At 40.8% G+C, this 20,159-nt stretch overlaps 1 protein-coding gene across 3 annotated transcripts in view; it reads right to left on the bottom strand.

The window, feature by feature from the left end:
* LOC139749209 (uncharacterized) overlaps positions 1–20,159 on the bottom strand; it is a 46,803-nt gene that overhangs the window by 20,812 nt on the left and 5,832 nt on the right. For 2 of the 3 annotated variants that reach the window (XR_011712908.1, XM_071662896.1), the window contains exons 3-6: positions 19,601–19,738; positions 11,561–11,779; positions 7,448–7,655; positions 3,952–4,094 (exon numbers count right to left, since the gene is read on the bottom strand). Coding sequence is in view for 2 of the 3 variants with exons in the window: in XM_071662896.1 (XP_071518997.1) it covers positions 3,952–4,094; positions 7,448–7,655; positions 11,561–11,779; positions 19,601–19,738 (708 nt within the window). In the remaining variant the exon portion in view is untranslated. The remainder of the gene's footprint in view (positions 1–3,951; positions 4,095–7,447; positions 7,656–11,560; positions 11,780–19,600; positions 19,739–20,159) is intronic. The other variant, XM_071662897.1, reaches the window with a different exon arrangement.

The following is a 20,159-nucleotide window of genomic DNA, read 5'->3' as shown; positions in this document are numbered from 1 at the left end:
TTATGAAATTTCATCTTTCATGTTAAGGTGAAGTGAAATGATTTATATACTCTATGCTCTTCTTTATGGTGAATTAAGTTTGTTGATTTGATATTCAACTAAAGCTTTAGGAGGCATATAATGTCAGCTCTAATCAGGCCTGTCACAAAAAATGTGTGTGCCTAGACTTCAGATGACATGATCAACGATGTCCTGTTCCATAACTGCCATAAATGAAATTCATTTAAGGTGCAATGAGTTCTGCCATCTATCCATATTATCAATTAAACAAACAGCTGTAGAAGCAGAGAACACCATTTGAACCTTAGTCTTTTATCATTTTGGCTTCAGTTAGCACATTCTTTTTATGCAGTGACTAAAATAGCATGGAGAAAACATGACCCACTGAAGGCCATCTTTGGTGAAAGAAAAAGAAACTACGAATTATTCAAGGCTCCACAGGTGTTCATAAACCTGACTCTTACAGGAGGAAAGGTAATGTAAAGAAAAAAAGAAAGAAAGTAGAAGGTATCATAACATCCATTCCTTAAGTGGGCAGATGCATGGAGAAACTGTGGGATGGACCAAGGTATGCTTAGGAGCTGAAGGAAAACTCTGGGTTTTTAAGACAGGTAAAATTGGTGAGCATGGATTGGAGCTAGCTCAGAGAAACAACTGCTAGAACACAAGAAGTTGTGCCATCTGAGCCATCTGCCTTGTCCACTTGGATCTGGGAGAGTAACTGGAAGACCTTATACAAGTGGAATATTTGAGATGGGATAGGATCAGAAGGAAAAGATGGGGGCAGAGTATCAATAAATGAATCACCCAAAGTTGAGTTATAAGAAAACAAGGTGTCAAAAAGAGTGGCTTTATCAGCTGTAGAGTTAGCAACAGCCTGATCACTTTGGAAAGGAGGAGGAATTGTTGAGTAGCAGAAATTGCTGGAGATGTTTTTAGTTAAAGATGAAAAAGGCTTGTCAGCAGAAGTAAAATCAGCACAATCTTTTTTATGCAAGTTCATTTGGCTACCTGAAGAACAGCACTGCAATGATACCAAGCAGAAATGAAAGCAGAGTAGGTTTCTGGGGAAGGAAAGATTTTCATGGTCTGTTACACACTGCTCATGATGTGCCAGGCATTAGGTCAGGAATGATCAAACCATCACTGAGGAAAAACTGATTTATGAGATGGGACGTAGGAGTCCAGCCTAACCAAGCTAACCTCTGTTATGTGCTATGCACAACACAAGGTACCCTAATAAAAAACCAATACCCATCCCAGGGAAAGTCAATAAATAAGCTACATAGGTACATAAGCGCTTATTCATTTACATATGGACCTCATTGTCGATATTGTTAGTGCTGCAATCATTGTTTGTCAGGATCTGTTTCAAACTGTATAAATAAATATGAATATATTTCTTTTTCAAACACATTTGCCATTTCCCATGTTAGTTAGGTAGTGTCAAGAACAGATGACAGCCGGAGAGGGAAAAATCCTTACTTGCTCCTCTTCTCTGTTCGTTTCTTTAGAAATAAAAACAGGAGGGAGGAATTTCCAGGAACCCACTTCCCCAGCTTCCATCTCTTTAATTTGCCTTCTGTGATACACAAGGAATACATGGTCAGTATTCTTTCTCCCCTATGTACATGTATGTATGTAAATGTATATGTGTATTTGAAAGGATATATTTTTCTTTTGTTTCCTGGTGCTACCTCACTAACCCGAGAATAATAATAATATATTTATTCATCTCTTATACTTGATCGCTATTTCCCACGTCAGTAAGGTAGCACCAGGAAATAGACAATGAATGGCCTATTCACACAAATACACATACACATATACATTCATCTGCCCATACATGCATGTGTACATACATAAACATATACACATACACATAGTATACATACACATACACAGACATATACATGTATACACGTGTATATATTTTTTTTTTGCTTTGTCGCTGTCTCCCGCGTTTGCGAGGTAGCACAAGGAAACAGACGAAAGAAATGGCCCAACCCACCCCCATACACATGTATATACATACACGTCCACACACGCATATATACATACCCATACATCTCAATGTACACATATATATACACACACAGACACATACATATATACACATGGACACAATTCACACTGTCTGCCTTCATTCATTCCCATCGCCACCTCGCTACACATGGAATAACATCCCCCTCCCCCCTCATGTGTGCGAAGTAGCGCTACGAAAAACAACAAAGGCACCATTCGTTCACACTCAGTCTCTAGCTGTCATGCCATAATGCCCGAAACCACAGCTCCCTTTCCATATCCAGGCCCCGCACAACTTTCCATGGTTTACCCCAGACGCTTCACATGCCCTGATTCAACCCATTGACAACATGTCCACCCCGGTTTACCACATCGATCCAATTCACTCTATTCCTTGCCCGCCTTTCACCCTCCTGCATGTTCAGGCCCCGATCACTCAAAATCTTTTTCACTCCATCTTTCCACCTCCAATTTGGTCTCCCACTTCTCCTCGTTCACTCCACCTCTGATACATATATCCTCTTGGTCAATCTTTCCTCACTCATTCTCTCCATGTGCCCAAACCATTTCAAAACACCCTCTTCTGCTCTCTCAACCACACTCTTTTTATTTCCTTTCCACACATCTCTCTTACCCTTACGTTACTTACTCGATCAAACCACCTCACACCACACATTGTCCTCAAACATCTCATTTCCAGCACATCCACCCTCCTGCGCACAACTCTATCCATAGCCCACACCTCGCAACCATACAACATTGTTGGAACCACTATTCCTTCAAACATACCCATTTTTGCTTTCCGAGATAATGTTCTCGACTTCCACACATTCTTCAAGGCTCCCAGGATTTTCGCCCCCTCCCCCACCCTATGATTCACATCTGTTTCCATGGTTCCATCCGCTGACAGATCCACTCCCAGATATCTAAAACACTTTACTTCCTCCAGTTTTTCTCCATTCAAACTTACCTCCCAACTGACTTGACCCTCAACCCTACTGTACCTAATAACCTTGCTCTTATTCACATTCACTCTTAACTTTCTTCTTTCACACACTTTACCAAACTCAGTCACCAGCTTCTGCAGTTTCTCACATGAATCAGCCACCAGTGCTGTATCATCAGCAAACAACAACTGACTCACTTCCCAAGCTCTCTCATCCCCAACAGACTTCATACTTGCCCCCCTTTCCAAAACTCTTGCATTCACCTCCCTAACAACCCCATCCATAAACAAATTAAACAACCATGGAGACATCACACACCCCTGCCGCAAACCTAGAGCAGATATGGCCTTTCTTCATCTGCTCCTGGAGCTACCTCACTAACGGAGGAAACAGCTATCATAAAAAAAATCTATGAATCACACTATGATGAGAAAACTTTCGTAATTAAAGGTAGAACAAGAATATTAAGTATTCAGTTTTTTGGTCTGGGTAAAATAAACAATAAAACATGCATAGTGGAATCTCATTTGATACCCAGGCTTAATCCCTACACATTTTACAGCATATTGTGATGAAACATCTTAAAAACTTCTTGACTTTATCAGGGTGAAAGTAGTGGATGAAATAACTTCTAAAGTTTTTTCACTGTTTCAGTACAAAAATATTTTTGCAAGGCACAAGGTTAACAACAATTTTTAAAGAACCTGAAAAGCTGAAATTTTTAGGGTTAAAAGGAAAACAAATTAACAGTTTGAGTTAAAAGGTGAAAGATGGATAGCTGTAGGCAATTACACACATATGATTACATACACCCTTTTCCTTTCCTTTTGTATTCAAGGCCTGACTCCCAACTATACAACACTATCAAGGCTACTATACCTTCAAATATACCCATCTAGACAAGAGCCTGAGGGAGTTCTTCCATGGGTTACTCTCCTGTGCAGTAGGAAATGACTTGGGACTTACTGAATGTACTTACCAAACCTTGGAGAGTCTGAGATGTAGCAAAGTTGAGCAGGACATTGGGTGGAGGAAATTTGTGTGGTGATCTTGTAGATGCCAGGCTCTTGTACGGAAAACACTACTGTTTCATGAGGCCGATTTTCCTTGTGAAAATTCATACTAAGCCACAGCAAAGAGCAAAATACACAAGTTATATAGTTGTATATAATCACTGGAGGCTGGAAATAAGAATATTACACCACATAATTTGGAACATAAGTTTAAAAAGATAGGGTATACAAAGAAAGGGTGTACAGAGGCAAGGTACCTTGTAAGTGGGTTGTGGAAAAAAAAAAGTAATTCTTGGATAAGTGTATCAACATTTTCATTCACACATACATTAAATGTTTGAAGCATTGATATGTATCATGTTATCCCTGAGGAAAGAGGAGAAAACCATACATCCACATATTCCCTGCATATTGTAGAAGGCAACTCCGGAAGCCAGAGATGGGGACCTGGAAACCCTCCCTTTCTTACAAATTACATGAGATGGGTGATAATTAGAGCTTATGCACTTGGCCATGAGAAGAATGATGTATAAAGGCAAGTGATTAGGCAGCTGCTGAATGACTGTGTCAGTAGGTGAGCAGGAAGAGGTTATGTAGACATTATTGGATTACATACTAATTGATAGGTATGCAAAACAGAGACTCTTGGATGTGGATATGCTGAAAGGGTAGTGTGTGGGAATTCTGAAGTGAGGGTGATGATTTGTAGACTTTTGGAAAACAGGAAATTATGTGGGATGAAAGGAGGGTGATGAAAGTGAGCTTGGAAAAGATTTGTGTGAATAAATAATGGAAGAAACTGAGTGGAGGATGGCAAAAGATGAAAGTAAAGGAAGCTAGGGCAGTGGGTCAGGAATGGGAGGAATTCGGGGAAGCCAAGCTGGAATGTGTGAGAGAAGCGTGTTGCATGCAGAGGGTGGGATGTGGGCATGTAAGAAAGGGTAGGAAGTGGTGTGATGATAGAGTAAAGTTGCTAGTGAAAAAGAAAGGAGAGGTGTATTGGCAGTCCTATGGGGAAGAAGTGCAAGGTGATTGGGAGATGTACATGAGAAAGTGGCAAGAGATCAAGAGGTTGATCCAGGAGTTGAAAAAGATAGCAAATGAGAGTTGGGGTTAGCAAGTATCAGCAAACTTCTGGAAGAATATAATATGAAGATGTTTGGAACAAGGTTCATGGTGTGAGAAAAACAAGAGAACACATGGAAACACACGGACAACTATTAATGAGGGGAAGGAGTGAGAACTTTGAAGGATCTTTGAGTATGTTTCATAACAGTGTAGCAGAGGTAGGGTGTTTGGGTCAAAGAGGTAAGCATGATAAAAGAAACATGGCAAATGGTTTGGTGAAAAGATAAATGGTCATGAAAACTTTAGGTAAATGAAATGTGACAAAATGGCTGTAGTGGATGGTAGTGCATTTAGTTTCTTAAGAAAGGGGGTGACTGTGTTATTCATTGGTTAGCAAGGATTTTCAATGTATGGATGATGCATGATGAGGTGCCTGAGAATTCATGGAAGGCATGTACAGTGCCACTGTATAAAGGAATAAGGTTGTTAAGTGTACCTGGAGAGTTGTATGGAAGCGTAACAAATGACAGGATGGAGGCATGCATAGAACATCAGCTTAGGGAGGAACAATGATTCTTGGTGGGTGTTACCAATACGTGGTGGGGAAGAAAAATTATTAGAGGTGGTGAGGAGTTTCTATCACGAGAGTAAAGAATGTATGCAAGTAGGTAGAAGGGATGATGAATGGCTCCCAGTGAAGGTGGGTCTGTGATAGAGGTGTGCAATGTCAACAAGCTTGTTTAATTTGTATGAGGATTTTGGTAGTGAGGGAGGTAAATGCAAAGGTCTTGGAAAAAGGGGTGAGTATGCAGTCTACAGAGGGTGAAGGGGCTTGGGATGTGACTTGGATGTCATTTGCTGATGAAAAAGGACGTTGGCAGATTCAAGACAGAAACTGCAGAATTTGGCGTCAGAGTTTCGAAGTGTGTGAAAGGAGGGAGTTGAGGGCAAATGTGAATAAAAGCAAGGTTTTTATGTTTAGTAGAGCAGAGGGATAGGGTGAGTTTGAAGGGAGAAAATTTGGAGGAGGTGGAGTGTGTTAGATAACAGGGAGTGAACATGGTAGCAAATGAAACCATGGAAGCAGATGTGAAGTTATGATTCTGGAAGCACTGAGGAATGTATAGGAGAAATTATTATCTGGGATGACAAAAACGTGTATGTTTGAAAGTGTAGTAATCTCAATATTGCTGAACAGATGAGAAACATGAGCGATCGATGAGAATGTGCAGAGATGTGTTGGTGAGCTGGAAATTCAAATTTTGAGGACAATATGTGGTGTGAGGTAGTTTAATTGAGTAATACAATAATAAGAGAGAGGTGTGATAATAAGAAGACTGTGGTTGAGAGAAATGACAAGGGTGTGCTGAACTGGTTAGAGATTTAAGGAGATTGAAAGATGCGTGTAACAGAAGTGGAGGGTTCAAAGAGAAGGGGGAGACCAAACTGAGGATGGAAAGATGAGTGAAAAAGATTTTGAGTGGCCAGGGCCTGAACTTGCACAAAGGTGAAAGACGTGCACAGGATAATGTAAACTTGAGCAATATGCTGTCATTGGACTACAACAGGTCATATGAAACAGGGAAAGGTCTGTGGGGCCTAGTTGTGAATAAGGGGCTATGATTTCAATGCATTACACACGAAAGCTAAAGAATGAATGTGGGAAAACAAGATTTTTCTTTACAGCTCCTGTTGCTAACTTGCTAGCACTGGAAACAAACAAGTATGAAAAAATCTAAGAGACAGAATGCATTGGACTGATGTGGTACATGAAGGGTTACATGCTCTCAAAGGGCTAGATCAGGGAATGCGATGTGGTCAAGGCAAACTATGGAATTACCTGTGGGGCTTGGTTTAAAGTGGTAGAGGATGGTTTCAGTAAACTATACATGACAGCTAAGGGTGAATGTGTGCAAATGAGGCCATTTTTTTACTTGTCCATGATGCTATCCTGCTAAGACTAGAGAAACAGTTAAATAAAAAGGATTATATATATAATACACATTAAATATGGTAAACACACAACAAAGTCAGTGCCTCATATTTTGAGTAAAAGTAAACATTTAAAGGTGAGAGTGTCATCAGGTGTCATGATAAGAAGATGAAAGATAAAGCAAGGACCAAAGATTGAAGGAAATTCTTTCTTAACATTCCTATAGTAATATACTGGAATACCATGTCAAAGGATGTTGTTCCCAATAGATCTTTCAGAGCTTTCACGAAGAACCTGAATCATCTCATGGATAGAAGGGAGCAGTGGTGTAGGGATATTTCAGATATATGAATGACCTCAATAGGCCACAGAGCTTTTGTCTTTTCCTTATGATATGTAAGTATATATCTTGGGAGGCCATTGGAAGTACATCTACTATACCAACTGCTCAGTATAAATACCTTTCAGGTTCCTTAACAGTGCAGTTATCTTTAAGGATGGGATGGCTGCAGCTGAAGCCATCTTGGCAGTAAATCAAAGAGACATTGTAAGTGAGATTGGTGAAGGGTGCCAACTGCAGTGTCACTGGCACATTCCTATTTCTCTGAATGTGCTCTAGGTGCAGGTAGTGAAACACATGCCAATCCTTCAACTCAGTACCATCAGGATCTGTTGCAACGAAATACCACTATTAGTTAAAGAAACACACACACGGGGAAAACAGAACTGATAAATTAAAGAAACATCTGAAAGTGTTTCATAAATTCAGACAGGACAACTAACTACAAAAGAACTTATAATTAGATTAACCTTTAACCCTTTAATTGCAACTACAGGAAAATCTAATAACAAATGTAAGTGTAAAAAAGACAAGCAAATATGCTAGCACATTAGTGTCCTGCTGACTATACTCTTGGTGCAGGTACCAGAACACCTGCCAATCCTCATGGTCAGTACTATCAGGATCTGTCAAAGTGTGAAGCCACAGTTAGTTACACAAATATACATACATGAAAAAACATAACTGTTAAGTTAAAGTTGCTATCTATTTATCTATCTATATCTCTGATGCCTGTACCCTTCTGAAAGTCACTCAAGGTGGTGGCCATGACAATAGTCTCCAAAACTAGTGAACTCTATTGCCACTTCTTGGCCTTTAGTACCTCACCCTTAGCAGACCAATGGCAAAGGGCAAGTCAAGCACAGTGTATGTAGAGGCCCCTACCTAACATTCCTACTGATGACTTCTACCTAACACTCCTGTCCAATATTCTTACCAACTACTTCTACCTAATGTTTCTACCTAAATGCTCCTATCAACTTCCTCTATCTATTGCTTCTACCATTTTGCCAAAAGGCAGGGCTACCACACAGCAGTCACAAAAAGAAAATCTAGAGTTACGAAGAATGAGCTGTGTAAGATAAGTGCTGTCAAGTGTTATGTATGACAAGGAGAGATTGTATATTTTTAGACAGAATGCCAGTAGTCCATGTGTGGATGGGGCAGAAAGAAAAAACAACTACCTGGAACAGAGGAGTGCAACTTGACAAAACTGAAGTGCTGGCTCACTATGCAGTCATCACTACCTCTGGTCACTGGCTGCCTACCAACTATTTCCAATTAGTTAAAGTAGGATCCTAAACTATTTCATAAATGAAGAGAGGACAAGTTAACAGTAAACTTTACTTTATCTTCCAGTCCAGGAGCCCCTTCAAACCTTACAAGGCAACTGCAGCACTTACAAAGCTGAACATGTCCACTGGTCGGAACCACAGGGTCATAAAATGTTAAGATGTTGTGTGTCTGTGTTGTGGAGAAAGTGCAGGGCTCTCGAGTAATAAGTGCCTCAGTGTCTTCTCTCTAGTTGTTGCACCATGGGCATGAACAGTCTTACCATAAGTTGAAACAGTATTCGTAGTGTTGCTGTGATGAATGATATCCAAAACAGAAGTGGCAGAGTGTGACTTGAGTGTGTCTGGGGAGTGTGGTTTCTGATGGGAGTATGTCCAAAGGATGGAGTTTAAGACTGAGTTGAGAGGTCAGTTGTTTGGTGCTTGCCAGGTTACTTCAGTGTGTATGTGTTTTGTCAGTATTCTATTTGTTGGTGATTAGGGGATCTGTGAGTAGAGGTGGCTACAGAGTTAGGCAGGGGCAAGCTATCTATTTCTACTTGGGGGTTGGTGGTTAGTTACAGTATGGTTAATTAAGAGAGAGGGACCAAATAATTAGATTCACTTTTAAATTCCAACTACTGGAAAGCCTGGCTACCACTGTATATGCAAAAAATAAAATTCAAAAACTTCCTAGAAACATAAATTCATATAAAATTAAAAGCGTGCAAACAAAAATAGGAAAAAGAAATAATTTCTACATTTGTTTTTCCATGGTGGAATGTTAAGCCTATGAATGAATATGTGAATGCTATGCTTATCCCATACAAAACAAAATGCTCTTAAAATGCTTTATCAAACTGTATAAGATTATAAAGATATACATGCAGAAGTATGACAAATGAGAAAATAAATCCTTTTCACCCCATCCTTCCAACTCCAATCTAGTCTCCCACTTCTCCTTGTTCCCTCTGCCTCTGACGCATATATCCTTTTTGTCAACCTTTCCTCACTCATTCTCTCCATATGTCCAAACCATTTCAACACACCCTCTTCTGCTCTCTCAACCACACTATTTTTATTACCAAACATCTCTCTTATCCTTTCATTACTTAATCAAACCACCAAACATCAAATATCGTCCTCAAGCAATTCATTTCTAACACATCCACCCTCCTCTGCATAACCCTATCTATAGCCCATGCCTCACAACCATATTTTATTGTTGGAACTACTATTCCTTCAAATATATCCATTTTTGCTTTCCAAGATAACATTTTCTCTTTCTACACATTATTCATCGCTCCTAGAACCTTCATCCCTTCACCCACCCTGTGACTCACTTACACTTCCATGGTTCCATTCACTGCTAAGTCCATTCCTAGGTATCTAAAACACTTCACTTCCTCCAGTTTTTCTCAATTCAAACTTACATCCCAACTAACTTGTCCCTCAACCCTGTGGGACCTAATAACCTTGCTCTTATTCACATTTACTCTCAACTTTCTTCTTTCACACACTTTTCCAAACTCAGTCACCAACTTCAGTTTCTCATTCGAATCAACCACAAGTGCTATATCATTGGCAAACAACTGACTCACTTCCCAGGCCCTCTTATTCCCAACAGACTGCATACTCGCTCCTCTCTCCAAAACTCTCACATTTACCTTCCTAACCACTCCATCCATAAACAAATTAAACAGCCATGGGGAAATCATACACTCCTGGTGAAGACCAACCTTCACTGGGAACCAATCATTCTCCTCTCTTCCTACTTGTACACATGCCTTACACCCTTAATAAAAAAAATTTCAGTGCTTCTAGCAGCTTACCTCCCACACCATATACTTTTAGACATTTCACAAAGCATCTCTATCAACCCTATCATACACCTTCTCCAGATCCATAAATGCTACATACAAATCCATCATTTTTCTAAGTATTTCTCACATACATTCTTCAAAGCAAACATCTGCTCCATAACATAAAAACCAAGCTTCAAGATTTCATCCAAGATAGATTCCCATCCCCTTATCATGCCATTTCACACTTTATCAGCACCACCTACTATGCCAGCAAAAATCACATACCAAACACTCACAAAAACAATGTAAGCCAAACTTCTCCCCATACACCAGAGGCCTCACAGGGTAAAGAAAGTAGCACATAAAAAGCTACTCTCCATCTGCGAAGACCGCAAAGTAGATTCAAACTTTAACCAACGCCATCACTATAATAATCAGTAAAATTTTTCCAATACCAGCCCCTTCAACATTATCATCATAATCCATGTCATTACTACTATATGAGTATGCTTTAGAGGAATTTTTCTAGTGTTTCTGCTACACTGGAGAAAATATACAACTAACCCTCTCCACATGACAATGTAATTTTTAAGCATAACAGCATGACTCTTGAGAATGACAGTGTGACTGTTTAGCATGACAGTATTACTCTTGTGTATGAAAACTTAACCCTAAGCCTGGCTATCTTACCCAAGGGCCATACTACCATGTTTTTGAGTTTTACTGTTGGGTTTGACAGTTATACCGTCATGATCAAAGGGTTAAGGTTACTCACCGATACATTTTCCATCAGGGACAATGAAAGTGTAGAGACCCCCTCATTCTCTATTGTCCAAGACAGTCAAGTTTAACTGTGTGCCAATCATGCTGCATTCAAAGACTTCACAGTCAAAGAATATGGTGCCATGGAGGAAGAGAGTAAAATTGTGAGGAGTCTCCCTACATCCAAATTAATTCTATACACAACAGTGTAATCTCCAAGCTTGACAGTATGAATCTCAAGACTGATGTGATTCTTTAGCATGACAGTATGACACTTGTGCATGAGAGCACAATGCTAAGCCTGGCTATCATACCCAAGTGTAAAACTACCATACTTATGAACTGTATTGTTGTGCTCTGTCATACTGTCATGACCAAGGAGTTAAGGTTACTCACCAATTCGATTCCCATCAGGGACAATGAAAGTGTAGAGACCCCCTCTTCCTGTACTATCTAAGACAGTCAAGTTCAACTGTGAGTCAATAAAGGTGCGTTCAAAGATTTCACAGTCCCAGAAGATGGTGTCATGGAGGGGAAGAGCTAGGTTGTGTAGAGCCACCTTACGACACAAATTCATTTCAGGTATACTGTGTCTATGAAACCGGAATGTTAAACCTGGAAGATGCAAGAAAGTCTGTCAATTCATTGATATGTAGGAAAGCCCTATAAAGAATGCAGAATGGTCATATAATACAACCCAAGTCCATCTGCACAATTAGCCACTTGAGTATGATGGTATGATCCTCCAGCACAGTAGATTCCTTGGGTACAACTGTGTAAAACATGAGTATAATGACTCTGCACTGGCCATTAAGGGTCAGGTCAAAGGCCAGCCCATCACACCCAATGGCAATACAATTATGCTTAATAGTTTCAGGTGTTTGCTTTGAAGAATGTATGTGAGAAATACTTATAAAAGCAAATTGATTTGTATGTAGCATTTATGGATCTGGAGAAGGCATATGATAGAGTTGATAGAGATGCTCTGTGGAAGGTATTAAGAATATATGGTGTGGGAGGCAAGTTGTTAGAAGCAGTGAAAAGTTTTTATCGAGGATGTAAGGCATGTGTATGTGTAGGAAGAGAGGAAAGTGATTGGTTCTCAGTGAATGTAGGTTTGCGGCAGGGACATGTGATATCTCCATGGTTGTTTAATTTGTTTATGGATGGGGTTGTTAGGGAGGTGAATGCAAGAGTTTTGGAAAGAGGGGCAAGTATGCAGTCTGTTGTGGATGAGAGAGCTTGGGAAGTGAGTCAGTTGGTGTTCGCTGATGATACAGCACTGGTGGCTGATTCATGTGAGAAACTGCAGAAGCTGGTGACCGAGTTTGGTAAAGTGTGTGAAAGAAGAAAGCTGAGAGTAAATGTGAATAAGAGCAAGGTTATTAGGTACAGTAGGGTTGAGGGTCAAGTCAATTGGGAGGTAAGTCTGAATAGAGAAAAACTGGAGAACATGAAGTGTTTTAGATATCTGGGAGTGGATTTGGCAGTGGATGCAACCATGGAAGCAGAAGTGAATCATAGGGTGGGGGAGGGGGCGAAAATTCTGGGAGCCTTGAAGAATGTGTGGAAGTCGAGAACATTATCTTGGAAAGCAAAAATGGGTATGTTTGAGGGAATAGTGGTTCCAACAATGTTGTATGGTTGCGAGGCGTGGGCTATGGATAGAGTTGTGTGGAGGAGGGTAGATGTGCTGGAAATGAGATGTTTGAGGACAATATGTGGTGTGAGGTGGTTTGATCGAGTAAGTAATAATAGGGTAAGAGAGATGTGTGGTAATAATAAGAGTGTGGTTGACAGAGCAGAAGAGGGTGTTTTGAAATGGTTTGGTCACATGGAGAGAATGAGTGAGGAAAGATTGACAAAGAGGATATATGTGTCAGAGATGGAGGGAACGAGGAGAAGTGGGAGACCAAATTGGAGGTGGAAAGATGGAGTGAAAAAGATTTTGAGTGATCAGGGCCTGAACATGCAGGAGGGTGAAAGCGTGCAAGGAATAGAGTGAATTGGAACGATGTGGTATACCGGGGTGGACGTGCTGTCAATGAATTGAACCAGGGCATGTGAAGCGTCTGAGGTAAACCATGGAAAGTTCTGTGGGGCCTGGATGTGGAAAGGGAGCTGTGGTTTCAGTGCATTATTACATGACAGCTAGAGACTGAGTGTGAACGAATGGGGCTTTTGTTGTCTTTTCCTAGCGCTACCTCGCACACATGAGGGGGGAGGGGGTTGTTATTTCATGTGTGGCGAGGTGGCGATGGGAATGAGTAAAGGCAGACAGTATGAATTATGTACATGTGTATATATGTATGTGTCTGTGTGTGTATATCTGTATACGTTGAGATGTATAGGTATGTATATATGCGTGTGTGGACGTGTATGTATATACATGTGTATGTGGGTGGGTTGGGCCATTCTTTCGTCTGTTTCCTTGCGCTACTTCGCTAACGCGGGAGACAGCAACAAAGCTAATAAGAAATATAAAAAGTTTCAACCTTCATGCTTAAGAGTCATTCCATTGTGCTCCAGGGTTTAATGTAGTCTTTGTTTGATATTCACTCTTCCTAACCCTTTCAAAACAGTGGACCTCTGAAGGTAATCTCCCACAAATGGCAAATTTTAAGCACTACATGAAATCATAAAAGAAACAAGTATCATAAACCAATTAAGCAATGTCTACCATTTAAAAACAGCACCATACAGACATTCAAACCTCAGAGAACTCTTGAAATTGCTTTAAAATCTTCAGGTACTTCCACAATCTAATCCAAGTGTGTCCCAAGCAATCCCAGGAGGTGATATGCCCTCTAACCAACCACTTTCACACCCTAATCTTGCCACATACACATTTGATGTGTTTGATGTTGTTTAGGCACTAATCATTCCACATACATGTCCCAATGGGAAAAATAAAATGCCAAAAAAGTGGCTTTTTTAATTACTGATGTGCCTTTCATCCAGTTCCTTTTAGAAAAGTCCTACATAACTTTAACACTAACAATGTGGGGCAAGTATGCAATCTATTGGGGATGAAAGGGCCTGGGAAGTGAGTCAGTTGTTGTTCGCCTATGATACAGCACTAGCGGCTGATTCAAGTGAGAAACTGCAGAAGTTGGTGCTGAGTTTGGAAAAGTGTATGAAAGGAGAAAGTTAGGAGTAAATTTGAATAAGAGCAAGGATATTATGTTCAGCAGGGTTGAGGGGCATGTTCGGTGGGATGTAAGTTATAATGGAGAAAAATCGGAGAAAGTGAAGTGTTTTAGATATCTGGGAGTGGACTTATCAGCAAACAGAACCATGGAAGTGGAGGTGAGTCACAGGGTGGGGGAGGGGGTGAAGGTTCTGGAAGCAATGAATACTGTGGGGAAAGAGAAAACGTTATCTCAGAGAGCAAAAATAGGTATGCTTGAAGGAATAGTAGTTCCAACAATAATATATGGTTGCGAGGCATGGGGTATAGATAAGGTTGCACCAAGGAGGGTGGATGTGCTGGAAACAATATGTTTGAGCACAATATATGGTGTGAGGTGGCTCAATCAAGTAAGTAATGAAAGGGTAAGAGAGATGTGTAGTAATAAGAGTGTGGTAGAGAGAGCAGAAGAGGGTGTGTTGAAATAGTTTGGACATATGGAAAGGATGAGTAAGGAAAGATTGACAAAGAGGATATAAGTGTCAGAGGTGGAGGAAACAAGAAGTGGGAGACCATATTGGAGGTGGAAGGATGGAGTTAAAAAGATTTTTAACAATCGGGGCCTGAACATACAAAAGGATGAGAGGTGTACAAGGAATAGAATGAATTGGAACTTTGTGGTATACCAGGGTCGACGCGCTGTCAATGGATTGAACTAGGGCATGTGAAATATCTGGGGTAAACCATGGAAAGGTCTGTGGGGCCTGGTTGTGGATAGGGAGCTGTGGTTTCAGTGCATTAAAGACAACAGCTAGAGAATGAGTGTGAATGAATACGGCCTTCTTGTCTTTTCCTAACACTACCTCGCAGGGAAGGGTGCTATTTCATGAGTGGCAAGGTGGTGATGGGAAAGAATGAAGGCAGCAAGTATGTATATGTACATGTGTATATATGTACATGTCTGTTGTGTATGTACGTATACATTGTAATGTATAGGTATGTATATGTGCGTGTGTGGGCATTTATGTATATACATGTTTATGTGGGTGAGTTGAGCCATTGTTCGCCTGTTTTCTTGTGCTACCTCGCTAACACAGGAGACAGTATGATATAAAAATAAAATATTTATTTTTCATTTTATTTATTTTGCTTTGTTGCTGTCTCCCGCGTTAGTGAGGCAGCACAAGGAAACAGATGAAAGAATGGCCCAACCCACCCACATACACATGTATATACATACACGTCCACACACACAAATATACATACCTATACATTTCAATGTATGCGTACATACACAACAGATATGTACATATATACACATGTACATATACATACATGCTGCCTTCATTCTTTCCCATCACCACCTTGCCACTCATGAAATAGCACCCTTCTATTTATATTTATTATACTTTGTCTCTGTCTCCCACATCGGCGAGGTAGCGCAAGGAAACAAATGAAAGAATGGCCCAACCCATCTACATACACATGTATATACATAAACACCCACACACGCACATATACATACCTATACATTTCAATGTATAGGTACATATAAATACACAGCCATACATATATACATATGTACATATTCATACATGCTACCTTCATCCATTCCCACTGCTACCCCGCCACACATGAAATGGCAACCCCTTCCCCCACATGCGCACAAGGTAGTGCTAGGAAAAGACAACAAAGGCCACATTCGTTCATATTCAGTCTCTAACTGTCATGTATAATGCACCAAAACCACAGCTCCCTTTCCACGTCCAAGCTCCACAAAACTTTCCATGGTTTACCCCAGATGCTTCATATGCCCTGGTTCAATCCATTGACAGCACGTCGACCCCGGTATACCACATCTTTCCAATTCACTCTATTCTTTGCATGCCTTTCACCCTCCTGTACGTTCCAGCTCCAATTGCTCAAAATCTTTTTCACTCCATCCTTCCACCTCCAATTTGGTTTCCCACTTCTTCTCTTTCCCTCCACCTCTGACAAATATATCCTCTTTGTCAATCTTTCCTCACTCATTCCTCCATGTGACCAAACCATTTCAAAACACCCTTTTCTGCTCTCTCAACCACACTCTATTTATTACCACACATCTCTCTTACCCTTTCATTACTTACTCGATTAAACCACCTAACACCACATATTGACCTCAAACATCTTTCCAACACACCCACCCTCCTCCACACAACCCTATCTATAGCCCATGCCTCACAACCATATAACATTGATGGAACCACTATTCCTTCAAATATACCCATTTTTGCTTTCCAAGATAATATTTTCAACTTCCACACATTCTTCAACGCTCCCAGAACCTTCGACCCCTCCCCCACCCTATGACTCACTTCTGCCTCCATGGCGCCATCTGCTGCCAAATCCACTCCCAGATATCTAAAATGCTTCCCTTCCTCCAGTTTTTCTCCATTCAAACTTACCTCCTAATTCACTTGTTCTTCAACCCTACTGAGCCTAATAATCTTGCTCATATTCACATTCACTCTCAGCTTTCTTCTTTAACACACCTTACCAAACTCAAGTCACCAACTTCTGCAGTTTCTCACCCGAATCAGCCAAAAGTACTGTATCATCAACAAACAACAACTGACTCACTTTCCAAGCCCTCTCTCCAAAACTCTTGCCTTCACCTCCCTAACAACCCCATCCATAAACAAATCAAACAACCATAGAGACATCATATGCCCCTGCCACAAACTGACATTCACTAGGAATCAATCACTTTCCTCTCTTCCTACTCGTACACATGCCTTACATCCTCAATAAAAACTTTTCACTGCTTCTAGCAACTTACCTCCCACACCATATACTCTTACTACCTTCCACAGAGCATCTCTATCAACTCTATCATATGCGTTCTCCAGATCTATAAATACTACATACAAATCCATCTGTTTTTCTAAATATTTCTCACATACATTCTTCAAAGTAAACACCTGATCCACACATCCTCTACCACTTCTGAAACCACACTACTCTGCCCCAATCTGATGTTCTGTACATGCCTTCACCCTCTCAATCAATATCCTCCCATATAATTTTCCAATAATACTCAACAAACTTATACCTCTGAAATTTTAACACTCACCTTTATCCCCTTCACCTTTGTACAATGGCACTATGCATGCATTCCGCCAATCCTCAGGCACTTCACTATGAACGATACATGCACTGAATATCCTCACCAACTAGTCAACAATAAAGTCACCCCTTTTTTTAATAAATTCTACAGTAATACCATCCAAACCCACCACCTTCCCGGCTTTCATCTTCCACAAAGCTTTCACTACCTCTTCTCTGTTTACCAAATCATTCTGCCTGACCCTCTCACTGTGCATACTACATTGACCAAAACACCCTATATCTGCCACTCTATCATCAAACACATTCGATAAACTTTCAAAATACTCACTCCATCTCCTCACTTCACCACTACTCGTTATTACCTCCCTATTTGCCCCTTCACCGGTAAAATATATATATATCTATATATATATCTATAAGAGTAAATGTGAATAAGAGCAAGGTTATTAGGTACAGTAGGGTTGAGGGTCAAGTCAATTGGGAGGTGAGTTTGAATGGAGAAAAACTGGAGGAAGTGAAGTGTTTTAGATATCTGGGAGTGGATCTGGCAGCGGATGGAACCATGGAAGCGGAAGTGGATCATAGGGTGGGGGAGGGGGCGAAAATTCTGGGGGCCTTGAAGAATGTGTGGAAGTCGAGAACATTATCTCGGAAAGCAAAAATGGGTATGTTTGAAGGAATAGTGGTTCCAACAACGTTGTATGGTTGCGAGGCGTGGGCTATGGATAGAGTTGTGCGCAGGAGGATGGATGTGCTGGAAATAAGATGTGTGAGGACAATGTGTGGTGTGAGGTGGTTTGATCGAGTGAGTAACGTAAGGGTAAGAGAGTTGTGTGGAAATAAAAAGAGCGTGGTTGAGAGAGCAGAAGAGGGTGTTTTGAAGTGGTTTGGGCACATAGAGAGAATGAGTGAGGAAAGATTGACCAAGAGGATATATGTGTCGGAGGTGGAGGGAACGAGGAGAAGAGGGAGACCAAATTGGAGGTGGAAAGATGGAGTGAAAAAGATTTTGTGTGATCGGGGCCTGAACATGCAGGAGGGTGAAAGGAGGGCAAGGAATAGAGTGAATTGGAGCGATGTGGTATACCGGGGTTGACGTGCTGTCAGTGGATTGAATCAAGGCATGTGAAGCGTCTGGGGTAAACCATGGAAAGCTGTGTAGGTATGTATATTTGCGTGTGTGGACGTATGTATATACATGTGTATGGGGGGGGTTGGGCCATTTCTTTCGTCTGTTTCCTTGCGCTACCTCGCAAACGTGGGAGACAGCGACAAAGTATAATAAAAATAATATAAAAAAAAATATATATATATATTTTTTCATACTGTTCGCCATTTCCCGCGTTAGTGAGGTAGCGTTAAGAACAGACGGCTGGGCCTTTGACGGAATGTCCTCACCTGGCCCCCTTCTCTGTTCCTTCTTTTGGAAAATTAAAAGAAAAAAAAGAGAGGGGAGGATTCCAGCCACCCGCTCCCTCCCCTTTTAGTCGCCTTCTACGACACGCAGGGAATACGTGGGAAGTATTCTTTCTCCCCTATCCCCAGGGATAATATTATATATCATATATTATATTTCATATATTTTTGCTTTGTCGCTGTCTCCAGCGTTAGCAAGGTAGTGCAAGGAAACAGACGAAAGAATGGCCCAACCCACCCACATACACGTCCACACACGCAAATATACATACCTATACATCTCAATGCATACATATATATACACACACAGACATATACATATACACACATATACATAATTCATACTGTCTGCCTTTATTCATTCCCATCGCCACCTTGCCACACATGAAATAACAACCCCATCCCCCCAAATGTGTGCGAGGTAGCGTTAGGAAAAGACAACAAAGGCCACATTCATTCATACATATTATCCTTGAGGATAGGGAAGAAAAAATCCTGTCCACATAGTCCTCGTGTGTTGCAAAAGGCGACTAAAAGGGGTGGGAGCAAGGGGCTGGAAATCCTCCTTGCCTGTTTTTCAATCCAAAAAAAAAACAAAGATGGGGCCCTAGTGAGGGTTTTTCCCTCTAAAGCTCAGTCACCTGATACTGACGCTCCCTCACTAACACAGGAAAAGGTGAACTGAATGAAGTAAAACATGCAGCAAGCATTCCATGCAAGCTCTGTCTTGGCCAAAATTTCAACACAGGTAGTCACAACAGATACACCCAAGGACTTACTCTCGGATGTCTGGTTGGGGAAAGAGATGTTGAAACCTGGCACTATCAGACTGGACCAGTTAGTCCTGTTCCTGGCTGAGAGTCTGAAGGGCAGGTCCTGAGGTGGGAACAGCTGTGTATGAGGCTCCATCACACACTCTAGAACAGACATATAAACAACACCCATTAGCAGGACTGCATCAAAAGATTAACATGATACTGTAATGGTTATAGTCTTTCCCTATAAGATTTAGGCATATTAATCCTGATATCATGAGTGAATCATAACTTTACTAAAGCAGAATGTCTACTTGGAAAAGCATGATGTGAAATAGGGTTGTTGACAAGGTATAGGAAGTTGTACCACAGTGGTACTCAACAAAATACATATGCAACCCAGAAATATGACCAACAGTATGCACATGACTACTAGACTGTTAATTTTAAGATCTATGAAGAAGGTTGAAAATTATTCAGAAAGGCACTAGAAACTTTTTTTTCTTTTTTTACCCCACAGATGGGTAGGTCCAACATTGCTCCTTGTGTGGGATACAGGAAGGGGTTGTATTACCCCCCTTTC

This window comes from Panulirus ornatus, chromosome 6 (assembly GCF_036320965.1).
Source record: "Panulirus ornatus isolate Po-2019 chromosome 6, ASM3632096v1, whole genome shotgun sequence".
Classification (NCBI taxonomy): Eukaryota; Metazoa; Arthropoda; class Malacostraca; order Decapoda; family Palinuridae; genus Panulirus; species Panulirus ornatus.
The sequence above is the reverse complement of the archived record's forward strand: the minus strand, read 5'-3'. Positions and strand labels throughout refer to the sequence as shown.